This window comes from Pleurodeles waltl, chromosome 10 (genome assembly GCF_031143425.1).
Source record: "Pleurodeles waltl isolate 20211129_DDA chromosome 10, aPleWal1.hap1.20221129, whole genome shotgun sequence".
In the NCBI taxonomy this organism is placed as follows: domain Eukaryota; kingdom Metazoa; phylum Chordata; class Amphibia; order Caudata; family Salamandridae; genus Pleurodeles; species Pleurodeles waltl.
Genome location: NC_090449.1, coordinates 896502240 through 896519462, shown reverse-complemented (window position 1 = coordinate 896519462; position 17223 = coordinate 896502240). Strand labels below are relative to the sequence as shown.

The window sequence follows — 17223 nt, the reverse complement described above, 5'->3', positions numbered from 1 at the left end:
GGTGTGTAATGCAGTTGAGCCCTGAGGGGTCATAAATATCTGATACATTTCTACCATTTCCATCACCAGAGACTTTTCATTGTTAGCATCTAATTCAAGTATCATGTGTGCTATTGATGCTACCCACTATTCCTCTCTCATTTGTATAAAGCACATGTTCTGCTGTGCTAGCTTTCTCAGGCATCATTCTCTGGCTATGTAAAGCTCTATCTATACTAGGCACAGAAGTATTAAGGCATTTGCTATTACTGGTATCAATTGTAGATTGGACATTCAATATTAAGCCTGGGGTCTGACTACAAAATAAATCAATCAACATCACCATAGTTTGCTTTAAGTCAGCTCTTTTTTTTCTAAAGGCTTGTCAAGTTCTCCAACTTCTATGGAGGACTAGAGTATGTAGTTTTGGCATGGGGCTGAATCCTAAACTGTGGGTTTTTTGCACTCTTCATTCTGCAAGGGTGAAAACCTGTTAGTACAAACGATGTATGGGATTAGAGATAGGCATCCTCCACATCTGATTAAATTGTCTTTGGGCCCTCTGTAGACTGGTTGTAATCATTTGTCATTGGCTAGTTCTGTCAAGGTTTGCTTAGTTAGAGGTAGAGATGGAAGGGCTTTGGGGACTCTAATTTTCAAATATCTTTGTCAGCCATCACACAATGCTCATTCAACAACCATTCTGCCTCCTTGAGTAAATTATCTATAACCTCCGCTACAGATTGTTCTGCAGTGTGTTTATTTGTCTTTTTCCTGCTCCTGAAGATCCTGAGGGTGAAGGTTGTTTTGCTTTTTACCGTAGCTGCAGAACCAGTTACAGTCACAATCACAGAAACTGTACCAAGAACACAGTATTTAGGGGAAGAAACCTGTTATAGTAGAGGTGGGGGAATCAAACAGTACCTTATGGAGCAAATATCATCCATTGTTAAGTAGATGTAATAACACTTCCAAGGGAACTAGTAGTCATGCGCTCCCTTATCCTGGCTTTAACAGGGGCAGGCAGGCCCTTGACCCTGCCTTTTGTACAGGTGTAGCCATGGTACTGCAGGGACATCAATGTGTAGGAGGCTGGCCTGGTGTGCAGTGGGTACTTATGGTATTTACACATTATACCAGGTCCAGAAATCCCTTATTGGTGTAGTGTAGTCAGTGTCTAGAAACCAGGCTCTCTAGAGGTAGCTGTGGATGAGCAGCCAAGCCTTATATAGGAGACGTGCAAAGCTCATGCAATAGCACTGTTTTAACACTTAGTACTTACACACATGAAAGAGAACATTCAGGGGGTCATCCCAACCTTGGCGGAAACCGCCATGCGGCCGTCAATGCGGCCGGACTCACGCGGCCCCATTCTGACATTCCCGCTGGGCCGGAGGGCGCTAACTAAGTTTGCGCCCGCCGGCCCAGCGGGAATGAGGCCGCAACACAGGAGCCGGCTCCTAATGGAGACGGCGGTGTTGCGGCCGTGCGACGGGTGCAGTTGCACCTGTCGCGCTTTTCACTGTCTGCCATGCAGACAGTGAAAAGCAGGCCGGGGCCTTGTTAGGGGGCCCCTGCACTGCCCATGCCAGTGGCATGGGCAGTGCAGGGGCCCCCAGGGGCCCCAGGACACCCCTTACCGCCAACCTCTTCCTGGCGGTGCAAACCGCCAGAAACAGGCTGGCGGTAAGGGGGTCTTAATCCCCAGGGCAGCGCTGCCCTGGCGGATTATCACCACCCGGGTAAAAACAGCAGGAAACCGCCGGCCCCGGCGGTGCGACCATCAGAATGGGGTAGGAAGCACCGCCAGCCTGTTGGCGGTGCTTCCGTCATTCTTGCCCTGCCAGTGTTACAAAAATAAGGGTACTTTATTTTGGTGGCACAAATACCAAAAATACCATAGAGTCTATACTCTCCTAAGTAATACACAAATATATACACTAGTATGCAGAAATAGGCCAAAAAAACTGTTAGAAAACAAAGCAAATAGTGAAAATCACAATAGTTAGAAATGGGCCTGGGGTAGCACAAACCATATACTAAGAAAGTGGAATGCACAAGTCAGTCGCCCACCTAGGAAAGTGTAGTGTGTAGAGGGGAGCTGGGAGTACTAGGAAAGGCCAAAGGTAAGTACCACGACCCACCCCAGCGACCAGGAAAACAGGAGTAAATCACAGTTTCCCAGAACACACAGAGAATTAAAGAAGAATAGTGCAAAACCCAGAAGAAACTGCAAGCCACCAATAAGGATTCCTGGACCAAAGGACCTGTGGAAAAGGGGGACCAAGTTCAAGAACCACAGGAGAGTCCAGGAAGGGCAGGAGACTGTACCAACCTGGATGAAGTGGCAAAAGGTGAACCACTGGTGAAAAGAAGAGTCAGCACTGCACCCAAGAAGATGAAGTTGGGTTCCTGGAGGCTGCAGGTGATGTCCAACGCCTGATGGAGGATTGCCGTCAGGTTTGTGTCATCGGAGTCCGCAAACAAGCTTTAGCACACTCAAAGCTTGCTGTGAGTGGACCAGGAAGGACCAGTTGGACTCCACCCAGGAGAGGGAGTCAGAGGGGGCCCTCAACAACACAGAGAGTCCACAGAAGACCAGGCAGCACCCACAGAAGTCCCACAGGACTGTGACAAGAAAGTCACAGATGAGGCCCGTGCAGCACCACAAAAAAGGCTCTCACGCCGCCAGAGAAACACTCAGGGAGCTGTGTGTCGCAGGAAGGATTGCTGGGGCTGGAGCTTCAAGTTGTACAAAGATCTTGAAGGAAGAATACCAAGGAGCATTGGCAGCTGCAAATGACACAGTGCATGGGGGTACTGTCCTACGTGGTCAGGAAAGGGCTTACCTTCAGCCAAGTTGGACAGTTGGAATAGAGGACGGTCGGGACCAATTCAGTCTACAACCGGTGATGCAGGATCCATGCAGCTCAGCAGGGGAGGGGATCCAGGCAGCCGGTTGTCATGGCAGTTGGTGCCTGCAGAAGCAGGGGAATGACTCCTTCACTCCAAGGGAGATTCCTTCTGATGCAGGCTGAAGACGAACTGTCCTAAGAGGATGCACGACTAGGGAAATGTTGCAGTTGCTGGAAGACCCCAGAGATCCAATGTTGCAGAAGGCGTCTTGCTTCTTTGTTGCAGCTCGTAGGGTCCTGAAGAGTCCAGATGCAGTTTCTTCAGTCAGAAGTAGAGGGTGCAAAGGATGCCTGCTGGAGTCTTGCAATCCGAATCTGAAGACACCCAAAGGACAGACCCTAAAAAGCCCTGAAAGGAGGATTGGTCACCTAGCTGAGTGACCACCTATCAGGATGGGGCTCTGACGTCACCTGCTGGCACTGGCCAATCAGATGCTCCCGGAGTTCCCTGTCAATCTTGATTCCAAGATGACAAAACCCAGGGACCCTCTGGAGAAGGTCTAAGCACCATCCCCGGGATGTGATGGACAGGGGAGTGGTCACTCTCCTTTCCTTTGCCCAGTTTCGCGCCAGAGCAGGGACTCAGTGTCCCTGAACCGGTGTAGACTGGTTTATGCAAGGAGGGCACCAAGTGTGCCATTCAAAGCATTTCCAGTGGCCTGGGAGGATATTCCTCCACTGCCTGCAACACATATTTTCAAAGGGAAAGGGTGTAACACCCCTCTCCCAAAGGAAATCCTTTGTTCTTCCTTCCTGAGCTCGAGCTTCTCAAGCAACAGGAGGGGAGAAACCTGTCTGGGAGGCGGCAGTAGCTTGGGCTGCCTGGAATCCCTCAGAAGGCTGTAATGGCAATATTGGGGATCCTCTAAGGCGCTCCCAGAGTGCATGGAGTCATACAACCAAAGCTTGCAAAAGCCTTTGGGTATGATTCCAACAGTACATGTGTAAAGTGGCGTCCGGGAACTCATGAAGTCCTGGAAAATGGACCTGGAGTTCGTGGGGGCATCTCTGCTAGTGTAGGGGTACCCTCACACACAGGTACTTTGCACCCTGCCCTCTGGGCTGGAAGGCCTGCCATAGGGGTGACTTATAAGTAACCTTGTGTAGTGAAAAGTGGCAGTGAAAGGGTGTTTGCACCTTTTCACGCAGGCCGCAGGCTGCAGTGGCAGTCTTGCAGAACCCTTTGCTTGGGCTCTTTATGGGTGACAAAATATATGCAGTAGCCCAATGGGATCCCCGGAACACCAATGCCCTGGGTACCTAGGCACCATGCACTAGGGAATTCTAATGGGACACCAGTGTGCCAATTGTGGGTGAAATACAGTGATACCAGTTACCAACAACTACATTTAGGGGAGAGAGCATAACTACAGAGGTCCTGGTTAGCAGGATCCCAGTAGACACAGTCAAACACACTGACAAACAGGCCAAAAGTGGGGGTGGCCAAGGTAGAACAAGGCAACTTTCCTACACAATAGCACTATAGTCATTGGCAAAGGGTGGTGGGGCTTGGAGTCCAACTGTGCAGCTTCTCACATCATGGGTTGCAGAGATGTCAATTGTATTATATCGTGCTGGAGGGCTCACCTCCTCAGGTGCCTGGCAAAGAATGATGGGAATTGGGGTCCCTTAGTACAGCTTCTCGCATTAAAGAATGATCATTTCGTCTGTAGCAAAAGTATTGCAAATTTAATTACAAAGCAAAGCGCCTGTGGTTCTTTTGTGGCTATTCACAATAAATTCTGAACATCAATTCTTTAAAGCGATCATAGTTGTGAATATGTTTGTATTGTTTCATTTTATATAAGGCCATCAACATGTTTTACTGTTATGAATTAATAGGGAAAATCTTGTCAACCCTCCACAGAAACAATTAGAGTTTTTTAATCAGTTCTGGGTTCTGAGGAGGGTTCACAGTTGGTTATCATTCATGAGCTAAAAATAATAACATTTGCTATTGGATTCATAAATTGATTTTAACATGGTGAAGTGTCAGGCATCCATTGGTTCGCTCGGATATGCAGGGTATACTATCTGATTCACACTAACATCAGTGTTTTACAGATTTGTGAATAACTATACATATGTTAAATAATGTAGTTCACATTGTGAACAGAGTAAACAGATTAATGGATCCGTATGTTTAGTTGCAGGAAACACATTCTGGTAGAGGGGCACAGAGTTACAGCCACTGAGTTGTAGGGCCCAAACAATTATTGTTTTTGACTGCTAGGGTACATCATGTCTAAGGCACTGGTTTTTAGAGTACATAAAGTGGGAGACGCCCTACTGTGGGGAAACTGGAATTGTGTGCAATGGGGTGTAGAACACACAGAATGGCCAGAATTGAGATGCAAAGCACTAAATGTGGTTAGCGATAAGGTGTCTGGCACACCCAGCTATGCAGTGAGTTTCAGGGCACACAAAAGGAACAGAGGATGAAGAGTGGTGAAAGGAACTCCAGGTGGTAAACAGTGAGATATAGGGGACACAGCATGGAAAATAATTTGGCAGAGGTTACACAAAGTGACACACAATTCAGCGTAGGTCAGACTTGTGGACTCTAACCCCTAAAATGAAAGTCCATGGTTTTGGAGCACTTGGTGCTTTGAAAGGAGACTTTACAAGGGAGAGTTATGTGAAGACAATTATTCACCGTTGAGTAGAATTGAATAGAACTGAAGAAATCTTTTAGCATACTAGGTGGAATTTTGTTCATGTGGAAAGTGATAAGGCATAGATATCAAGATAACTCATCTGAAAGCAGTGATTTGGAATTTTGGCTGAAAGAATGCCAGAGGTAATTATACTAATCAGGGTTGTTACTAATTGGTAATCCTGCCAGTCTAGCATTTTATAGGGCTGAAATAACAATTAGTAATAGAATCCAGTGTGCTAAGGGTACTCCATTTTTTTCTCTTGGGATGACAGAAGTTTCAATGGACAAGATGTAATTCAAGCTGTTGAACTAAAATGCACACAACATTTTTTTATGAAAAGGAATCAACTCAGTGATGTAACACATCACTAATTAATGAGCTTGCGATAATGATTATTATTGTCAGAGGAATTACTTAGGCACCAAGAAACACTTGATTATTCAATATTGAAAGAATACCGGATGTGGGAAGGAGCACTCAGGAAGTGGGCACTGATGTGGTTCTTTCATTGTTAGTTAGGTATTCCAGACAGGGCTATCATAGAAGACTAACAACCATTACAGAGAAAGGTAATGACATGTAGTGTGGATTCCTCTGTGGGAAGCATTTCCTCAGGGAGACAGTGATATATCTAAATATATATATATAAATATATATAAATATATATGTAAATGTCCCCAGAGACACTGAAACCTCTGAGTGGAGACAGCACAGTTCCAGAGGAGCTGTTCATGGAAATAGTGAACAGTAACTATGAATCAAAATGTGAGAAGAGAATATCTTTACCTTGCAGTTTTTGTATGAGCAGAAAAGGTTTTGTAGGGCTGCCAGAAGGTTTTTCACATCTTTTTTCTAAAAGAGAATTTTAAAAAAATATGTAAAAGTAGTTTATTTATCATGCATTAGTCATCTGGTCTATCTGGATTTCTCTACTGGGTCCCATAGGGATGCATAGTGCCATACTATATAACGTAGTCTTTGATGTTAAATCCAAGGATCATCACTAATGCATCATTCTGATGTCTAAATTATAAATGTTTGAATAACATTATTGGGGATGGAGTTAATGTGTCAATGTGTGTTAATATGATGCTTAAGTGTCTCTGTGTGCATCTTTGTAGCATATCCCGACTACACCTTTTTTCATAAACATTTTTTATTAGAATTTCAATATACAACAGAATTCGAAATTAAACAGTGACATTTCCTATATGAAGCAAGCATATGTGACACATTAGGTAAAATACGTCCTTCCTAAAACCTTTAAAGGGTTTACACTTTATATGGAAATCTACATCAAAATCTCACTTTTGAGAATGTTGTATTAGGACACATATCCTCATTTTCAGTGAATGTTATTCATTGAAGTTACTCTTAGCAAATGTGATAGCACTTTATAGGCTTCGCTGAACACTCCCCTCTTTGCATGCAGCTACTTATAAAATGATCTCTTGAACAGTTCAGAACTCAAAATCTCTTACAAAAATTTATCCCGATAGAAGCTACAAATTAGTTAACACACAATACACTAATTTAAAATGTTCACTTTTTTCAAGTATTGCTACCAGCAACACCTTTTCAATGGTGGAACTTACCAGAATTATCTCAAGACAGTTTGTGTTGGGGACATTACCACCACTGGGTGGGCGTACATGACCTGAAACAATAATAAAAGCGTGTAAGTGCCTCTCTCAGAAATATGCTGCAGTGTCGGATAAAGCCAATTACAGTTTTTGTAAGCACGTTATATATTTTCCTTTCACCTACACTCTCTCAGATACTGCTTTGGATATACTTTAAAACAATACAGACAGTACATTGTTCAATATCAAGATCACGTTGAAGCAGTAAAGTTATAAAAGTCCCACACCTCTAAGTAATCTTTGGTCATTACCAGTAATGACCAAAGATTACTTAGTAGGACAAGTGGGTAATTGCCATATTGGCCATAAGATTGTTATGTCCAAATAGAATGAGCCTAAATTATACAACAGAGCCTCCCCATTTGCCAGACATAAAATCTATGAACTATCCCACACTACATAAAAAAAAATGGGATTCTGACACTATTCTTCAATCTCTCCATTTCCACTTTATGGGTTTAGGAATGACTGAACACCAAATGTACTATTCTAAAGACTTAACATTCAGCTGAAAACATTGTTCTAAGTGCACAAAGCACGTGTAACTGGATCACAGAGCTACTTCTGTGTTACCAACAGTGACACAATAACTTGTAAGAGATCATTTTAGTGACTTCCTTCTAATATGATTTTGATTAGATTTTTATTTTTAGTGCATGCATTTACTTTGAGGACCTCAGTCATTATTACAAGACACTTTATGCTATGAACTGTACTATCCTCGGTTTGATTAACATAATCATGACCACCATGTTGGCGAACAAAACCTAGAACAAAAATATAAACACAAGACTTCAGTCTACAATGTGTTGCTACTGGTATTGTTCAAATACTCGAACGCAAATAGATTTGTGTAGTCAACAACATATATTTTTCTTTTCACACATTCACTCACTTACTTTTAGAATTGATGTATCAATCTTTATATACACACATTGTTCCAGAATATAAACAGCATTATCCTTCTAAAAGCATTAGAGGTCAAGTCATAACATCAGTTGGTCGGCTTAAAACATTCTTTATAACACAAACATTATTTTGAAAACAATGTATGTAACAGTCAGCTGCTAAAGCTATTCTAAATGTAAAAAGGATGCATGATTGAATAGAAGTGATACTTCTATAGAGCCTGTAGTGATAACATATTCTTTAGGAGATAATTTGAGTGATTTGCTTCTGAACTGCAGTTCATATCATAATTATCGGGGAATGGACACTGTGCATGCAGATCATTCATTTTGATTCCATAAAGTACAACAACATTTTTGGAATTATTCCTGTTTATTGTCCATAAAATATTATTGAATTTGTTTGAAATTGGTAACATGGAACTCAGTTGGAAACTCCACTTTCAGTCAAATCCTGTGTAACAAGGGCTGCGAGAGTTAATAACAAGCTTGAGGGGTAAGAAGTAAGCCTAATGATAAAAGCAGCTGTTTAGCATTGGATATACTATCCATTATCAGTTCTAGGATCACTTTAGCATCCTTATAGAATTAGTAATAATCAATTCAATATATTGGAAGTTATGGCTTTATGGAGCATGTGGACCTTTCGTTATATAATCAGATTCAAATTTATTGGCTCAGAAATTGGTATATGTGCCTTTTTGGGGCCTTATGTATATTGGGTTTCTATGCAAGTTAGTTATGAATCTGCTATTAGCCCTTTCAATACTACATACTTTCTTCATGAACACATGCAACCCTTTCGTGGATATCAATTCACCAAAATACTAGATATGAAGTGACATCACACACCTTCTAATCCCTGACATCGGACGTTTGACTTCTCATCCTACCTTTTGCCCTTGATCTCCCTCTTATTTGCTATTGGTGGCGTCAGGGCAAGGAGCTAGGCTTAAAATGTCTGTACGGGCTTAGAAATGTATACTAATCCTGACTGCCACCTTCGGACAGACTTCACCAAAGAACTGTCTACTTGGAGTAACTCTCCCAGGCTGTGATATATGTTTCTTGGTGCATTGCGTCACCTCTAAACAGAACGCTGCAGAGTACGGACTAATACAGTCTGTTCCGGTCTGGATGCAGTTATGACAATTATACCGTGCCGTCATTTTCTGACAGGTTTCAAGAAAATCTGCTGCCTGTTTGAAATTTAGAAAGTAACTCCTGGAAATGGGAAATAAACTGCAAACCTTCTCCTCCAAATACCTGCAGCATGTGGAACCCTTTCTCTCTGGGCGCAACCCTTGACAGTTCACCCCCAGTGCACCAGACACTGGCAGCAAGCCTGAACTACAGGGAGCTGTACTGGTGAACATGTAATGCTAGGGGTGGTGTGAATCTCAGTATCCCCCGCTTACTATGTTTCGAATTCCCATCATTCAACTTGCATGATGCCACTTCCTTGGAAGTTCAATAAATCTACTCTGTTAGGAACTGCAGGCGTGGGAGGTGAAAGAAGGTGCCAGTTAACACATTAAGACAATTAAATGCAGACCATTGTTTAATTACCATTACAAAGCACTTTGTAAAATATAAGTTAGTTACCATAGCAAGTGCTAACGCCCACCAGCAGGAACACCACAGCAATCTTCATGACTGAGAGATGAGATGATATTGAGTATTTGGCAGCAATACTCTGTTCCAACTCTTGGTGAATCCATCAATGCAGGGCACCTACATTTATACTGGAAGCATCGCCTCTGAGTCCTCCCAGAACATCACACCATAGATCAAATGACCACTTTATCAGATTCAATCTTGCCAATGCGCTCAAGTGAGGATAATTTAAAAGGTGCCTGTTTCACTCACTTTTGTTCCCTTTTCAAATAGGAAACCTCAGGTGTGACTTTCGTGTCTATATTTGTTGTTCCCTGTGGAAAAAGCACTTATGCATAAGGAATAACAGATTATTCGTCAAAGAAGGAATTAAATCTAAAAACAAACAGACATGGTATTATTTTTCTCTTTCTACCCCCTGTTTTCTTAAGTAATCAATTGCATTAGCAGCTAATGTATGTGGGATGGTGTGTGTTTTTCTACTTTCCGGGATTGTTATTTGTTAGGGATTAAGCATACATTTTCTGCAGCAAAATCATTGTAAAGGATTCACTAGCTGCCCCAAACCCACCACACTTAGCCAGCCTTAGTGTCTAAAAGTCTCTTGCAGCAAGGACTTCTCTCTGGATAAACTATTTCAATCATTCTGTCTGAATTATGCCGGATGTAGTGACATATGTTTTGTTGGATTTACTTTAGAAACTGCCCCTTCCTTAGGGCTAGATTGGAAGCCCCAATAGCTGTGATCTGCTACTCAATACATATTTAAATACATCATAGTATGTCACAAGATATGAGAGTGTTATTTCCTGCAGCAGCAAACCATGTGCCCCTCAAAGACCAACTGCATTCATTAATACAAAAGAGGATATCTTCTGACCATTTGCTTAATCCCATACTTAGAAATCATTGATTCTCATGTGGGATTTTATGGCAAGAACTGAAATAAGCATTATTGCATTTCTGATCATACCAGAAAAGAAAAACATGACTACTTGACAATATAAAATGCACAGATTTCACGAAAGTAATTTGCCTGTGCACTTATGCTTAGATTAGGCATTTAGAGACTCCCTTACCTCAATTTAACTACGTTCACATGGCAGCTCCTGTTTCCTTCACTTTTTAGTGATTAAATATATTTGTTTTTTAACTTTATTTTGCACTGCTACTTACTTGCACAACCTCTTCATCCACGTCGGGATACCTCTGCTTCATTCTCATACTTGCCATCCATTCTTACCTGTCCTAGTAACACACTCCCACCCTGTCATATTTCATGGCTTCTTTTGAGACATTTCACTGGGTCTTTCCAACCGTCTCTCTTTGTTTGCTTAATTTTACTAAATCATGCAGGACAAGCTTGATTGCTGACCAGCATCAACTTGGGAGACCACATATTTTTGGTAGCACTTAGACTCTTCTTCCAGGGCCACCTCATAATCTATGTTTGAGAAAACAGAGCTTTTTGCTGTGTCCCCCCACTTTTTGCCCCCACTTTTGACTACTATATGCTGGTTTCCTGACTCTGAGGGTTCCCTGGGCTCTGCTAACCAGACCCAGGGCCTGGTCTCTGATTAAAGGTATATGCAAAGTAGTCATAATTATAACTGGCATGACAACCTACCTGTACATTCCTAGTATATAGTAGGGTGTGTAGGTTTAGAGGCCCAGCAGATTTAATGCACTTAGTGTGCACTGCTGTGTGCCCTGCTGTCACTTTAAAAGCCAGCCTTGCTTAGCAGGCTGCTTTTAAAGTACATTTATATACAAATTCGACTTTGGAATTAAAGTACTTCCAAAGTTTCAAACTACCTTATTTCATTCAGCATATATGTCACTCCTAAGGTCTCCTCTAGGAGCAGGAACATTATGAAATGTGTTTTATATGCCTTGGTGAACGAATAAACACCAATTTAGTTTTCACCATTGTAGTACATGAGCTCCATAGTTTAAAATGGGAATACATTATTAAAGTATAATTAGTGCTAGGAAAGAGCTATAACTGTCATTATTAGACTTAAAATGATAGAATACATCCAACAACTTGTAACTGTTACATTTCTTACAACTACCACAGAAAAGAAGCAATAGAACTTGCGTTTCTGATGAACCAACATCCAGCCTTCCAGCAGTTCTTCTTTGATTGTCCAGCCTCTGCCAGGCTGGGCCAAGCTGCTGTAAGGTCTCGTTTAGGTCTTGGCAAAGGTGATACTCTGTCACAAACATAACGGATATCCCATCCACCATATTACGATCTTCAAAGGAGATAATGGGATTGTAATACCTCAGCCGGAATATCCGTCCTGTTTGTGATTGAGTATTTCTCTCTCACAAGACCTAAATCAGTCCCTTAATGAGGTGTGAAGTGGCCTGCATTGAGACAAAGATACATATGGTGGGTAGAGATCATAGTTAGGACAAGACCCAGAATCACTCTCAAGTCCTGCCACCCCAGCTGGACGGGATCCCAGTAAATAGATTAGCAGAGGGGCTGGAAGGGGAACGTTACGGAAATTAGGCCACACCAGTGGATTGGCTTAGCCATAGGTTAACGCCAAGGCACGACTTTCTCCATTTTGGATTTTGAAAGAATAGTGCTTTCGGGATTGATTTTTGCCACACTTTACAGGAAGTCGTTACCCCAGAGTGTGGCAGCCGGCACCCCATTGGCCAGGGGTGCCCCCTGCTTGTCAGCCCAGTAACACTGAATAAGTATGGGAGACTAGCCCAGTAACTCAGATCACTGTCTGCAACTACAAAGGGAAGAAGGACTGCCCTGCATGAGCCCTGGTCTGAACCACAAAACACTGCACTCTGCTTGACTGCACCTGCTACACAGTGAGGAACTACAGCTCAGACAAAGTCCTGACTTCCAGAAGTGAAGGAGTGGACTCCCTGAAAGCAATAGTTTAGAAGAGCGTCACCTGCAACTTCTGCACCAACAAGGACCCAGCTGTCCAGCTTCAAGTGGACTTTTTGCCAGGTGCATTCTGGGAAATGTAGTCCCAACATCTCAAGGGCCATCTCAGAGTTTCTAGACCCTTGGGTTGGTGTTGTGGACCACTGGAGACCCAAAGGAGAACTTCTAGAAGGAGACCCAGAATTGTGGGGCAATTTTGGAAAAAGGCTGCATAAGGTGACGGACCTGTTGAGGAGAGGCAAGCCACAACCCTGGCTGAATTTCAGGTTCACCCCGCACAAACTCCAGAGCTTTTTCCCGACAATGAGACTTCCAGGAGTTGACCGGGAGCTCACACTTAGCCAAGTCGATGACGTTGTATAGAATCCTGGGCTGATGAGGAGCCTCACCCCAAAAGGAGAGGAAGAGCTCCAGAAAAACGAATAAGTCCGAAGGTAAAACTTTGACTGAGGCCTTCTGCTCCGTATATCCGAGTCCAAATTGTGACTTGGTACGAGTCAAGTGTGGCCAGATGTCCTCAGTTGGCAGTGTTGTTTTTTAGGCACTAGAAAGCACATTGTTTGATCTATTCTTTACAAATTCATAACTCCAGTTCCCTACATTGGACTTGTTTTGGTGTCATTTTATTCATAGAAATATAAGCTATATTTAGAAACTGGTGTCGGTTTGTATTAATCAATCAATCAATCAGGGGATTTGTTAAGCGCGCTACTCACCCATGAGGGCTCAAGGTGCTGAGGAGTTGAGGGAGGAGAAGGTGAGGGGGAGGGAGGTGCTGCTACTGCTCGAACAGCCAGGTCTTGAGAAGTTTTCTGAAGGTAAGGATGTCCTTCGTCTGGCGCAGGTGGGTGGGAAGTGTGTTCCACGTTTTGGCGGCAAGGTGCTGTGCAGTGCTTTGTGAGCGTGGGTGAGGAGTTTAAAGGTGATTCTCTTGTTGACTGGGAGCCAGTGCAAGTTTTTCAGGTGGTCTGTGATGCGGCAGTGGTGGCGGATGTCTAGGATGAGGTGTGCGGAGGCATTCTGGATGCGTTGCAGCCTCTTTTGGAGTTTGGCCATGGTTCCTGCGTAGCGGGCATTGCCGTAGTCCAGTTTGCTGCTGATGAGGGCTTGGGTGACTGTTCTTCTGGTTTTGGTGGGTATCCATTTGTAGATCTTTTGGAGAATGTGGAAAGTGTTGAAGCAGGAGGAGGATATGGCGTTGACTTGCTGGGTCATGGACAGTGAGGGGTCCAAGATGAATCCTAGTTTCCGTGCATGGTCGGTGGGAATCAGAGCGGTTCAAAGAGTGGCAGGCCACCAGAAGTCATCCCATGTGGAGGGGAGGGAGCTGAAGATAAGGACTTCCATCTTGTCGGAATTGAGTTTGAGGCAGCTGCTCTTCATCCATTTGGCGATGACCTTCATTCCTTCGTGGAGGTAGGTCTTGGCGGAGTCTTTGGTGAGGGAAAGGATCAGCTGGGTATCATCAGCGTATGAGATGATGTTGAGGTTGTGGGATCGGCGATGTTAGCGAGCGGGGCCATGTAGTAGTTGAAGAGGGTCGGGCTGAGGGACAAACCCTGGGGTATGCCGCAGATGATTTCAGTGGTCTCCAAGCGGAATGGGGTGATGCGTACTCTCCGGGTTCTGCCCGCGAGAAAGGAGGTGACCCAAACCAGGGCTCTGTCGCAGATTCCAGCATTGCTGAGGTGTGAGTGTATGGTGTGGTGGCAGACGGTGTTGAACCTGGCCGAGAGGTCCAGGAGGATGAGGGCACCGGTTTAGCCGCTGTCCAGTATGGATCTGATGCCGTCGGCGGTGGCGATGAGGGCGGTTTCGGTGCTGTTGTTGCTGCGGAATCCGGATTGGGAAGGGTTCAGGGTGCGGTTCTCCTCTAGGAAGCGGGTGAGTTGTCTGTTGACGGCCTTCTCAATGACTTTTGCCTGGAAGGGGAGGAGGGAGATAGGCCGGACGTTCTTGAGGTCCTTTGGGTCCGTCTTGGGTTTTTTGAGGAAGGCGTTGATCTCAGCGTGTTTCCAGCTCTCCGGGAAAGTGGCAGACTCGAAAGAGCTGTTGATGATCTTCCGTAGTTGGGGTGCGATGAAGGAGCTTGCTTTGTTGAGGATGTGGTGAGGGCAGGGGTCAGATGGAGAGCCGGAGTGGATGGTGTTCATGATTTTGATGGTGTTGGTGTCATTGATGGGAGTCCAGTAGAGCAGGAGGTTGGTCGGAGGTGAATCTGTGGTGTTGGTGGTTGCCGGGGGGGTCTGGGTGCTGAAGCTGTCATGGATGTCTGCAGTCTTGCAGTGAAAGTAGGAGGCTAGAGAGTCACAGAGGTCTTGGGATTGTGGGATGTCATTGACATTGGAGCTGGGGTTGGGGTTGGAGAGTTCCTTCATGACTTTGAAGAGCTCCTTGTGGCTGTGTGCGTTGTTGTTGATTCGGTCTTGGAAAGCGGTTCTTTTGGCAGCTCGGATGAGTTGGTGGTGTCTGTGGATGGCGTTTTTGAAGGCTGTGCGGTTGTCCAGAGTCTGATCTTGGCGCCATTTTCTCTCGAGTTTTCAGCAGCTTTGCTTAGATTCGGGGAGGTCGGCAGTAAACCAGAAGGCCTTTCTGTTGGTGCTTCTATTGGAGGGATTCTTGATTGGGGCAAGAGTATTGGCACAGGTGTTGACCCATTGCCTGAAGTTGCGGGCAGCTGCATCAGTGTCAGTGGTGTCGATGGGTGGGTTCTGGGAGAGGGTCACGATAATTTGGTCCTTGTTCCAACTGCGGTGGGGGATCCGTTGTAGGTGGTGGTGTGTTGTGGGTTTCTTTAGGGAGAAGTGGGTGCAGTGGTGGTCTGTCCAGTGGAGTTCAGTGGTGTGGCTGAAAGAGACGTGATAGCTGGCAGAGAAAATAGGGTCGAGTGTGCGTCCTGGGGAGTGGGTTGGTGTTGACACGAGCTGTTTGAGGCGGAGGTTGAAGAGGTTGTCGAGCAGGGTGGCGGTGTTGTTGTCGTTGGTGTTCTCGAGGAGGAAGTTTCAGTCTCCGAAGAGTATGTAGTCAGTGGATGTGAGAGCGTGAGTGCTGATGATGTCGGCAATGGAGTGGCTGAACTGCTGTCGTGGCCTGTAGACGAGGATCCCTCAGACAGTGGTGTTTGGGTCAGTGTGGATTTGGAAGTGCAGGTGTTTGGTGGTGCTGAGGGTGTCTTCAGTGTTGGTCGTTGGTGTTCTTGTAGACGATGGTGATGCCTCCTCCTGGTTTGTTGGAGCGGTCCCTGTGGGTGATCTTGTAGCCATCCGGGATGGCTATGGTGATGTCAGGTGCTGAGAAGGGATTCATCCAGGTCTCGGTCAGGAAGGCAACATCTGGGGAGGCTGAGTCGAGTAGATTCCATACCTCTACTGCGTGCTTGTGGACAGAGCAGGTGTTGAGGTGGATACATCTGAGATGGTTGCGTCCTGCCTTGGTGGGTGGGTTGTTGACGTGGAGGCTGGTAAAGGTGCAGTTCCGGCAGGAGAAGGGTCCGTGGGTGGTCTGTGGGGAGGCTTGAAGGCAGTCAGGAGAGCGGCCAGTGTTGAGAGCGCGGAGGGTGGCGGCGGCATGGTGAAGACGTGCGTGGCGTATCACTTATTTAATGTATTGGTGTTTTTAAATTCTTTACAGCCTGTCTCCTCGCAGCCAAGCTACCAAGGGTTGAGCAAAGATTAATTTATAGAGACTCTGACTGGACCTTATATGTGATTGTGGCCTTATTGCTAGCTGTGCGTACCTACCTGCATTTATTAATAAATCACCTTCCAACACTTTCTTTCACTGCTAGGAATAAAATACCAATTGCAGCTTAAGTGACCATTTTGTTTCTCTCCTCAAGGTCAGTCTTAACTTTCCTGACATTGATTGCTTAGTCCTCCCTCTATCCCCTCTGGAGATCACACCCTATTATACTTAGATGCTTATTAGTTGAATAAGTATTTGACTTTATAATATTTCTTCACACTCACTCCCCTAATTGTCAATGGGCTACATTGGCCAAATCATTCAAAACTGAATAGTGAAGCTCTTCACTGAAAAAAAGTTCAATTCTATTTGGACTCTGGTTAGTGGTAAGTTATGTTATATCCTAGAAATGTACCTTGACTTACCTTGCTATTTTGCATGAAGAAGAACCCCAACAAAAGCTTGTATATGTCCCTTAAAATGTACAAAGACTGTCTTCTGAATATCTTATCTAGAAATGTTTTTACATGATAGAGGAGTCATACTCAAACAATATGTAAGTGGACATCCTCCCTAGCTGGGTCCACCAAAAGATTGGTTTTAGCTAGAAAATGTCACTCTTTCCTTAATCAAATTTAAATCAAGCTTTTCAACCTGGACATCTCTGAGTTGAGCCCATCAGCAAAGGACCTGATAAAAAACTTGACACTAATCCTGCAAAGTGAAAGGAGGCCCACTGAAAACAATGGGAGCCTCATTTAAACACTTACCTTAGGCAGTATTTAAAAATGATGCTGAAAATGGTGCAGTGGAATTTCATAGATTCCACTCCACCACTTTTCTGGGACTCCTAATGCCGGAATGCCTCTCTTGCATACTTGAAGTGGGGGCTAA

The 17223-nt window shown here is 44.5% G+C and overlaps 1 protein-coding gene across 1 annotated transcript in view; it reads right to left on the bottom strand.

Moving 5' to 3' along the window:
* LOC138260831 (ranaspumin-like) overlaps positions 1-9860 on the bottom strand; it is a 48607-nt gene extending 38747 nt beyond the window's left edge. The window contains exons 1-3 of the mRNA XM_069209256.1: positions 9711-9860; positions 7150-7211; positions 6341-6406 (exon numbers count right to left, since the gene is read on the bottom strand). Of these exons, the coding sequence (XP_069065357.1) occupies positions 6341-6406; positions 7150-7211; positions 9711-9759 (177 nt within the window). The 5' untranslated portion in view covers positions 9760-9860. The remainder of the gene's footprint in view (positions 1-6340; positions 6407-7149; positions 7212-9710) is intronic.
* Positions 9861-17223: the final 7363 nt, after the last annotated feature.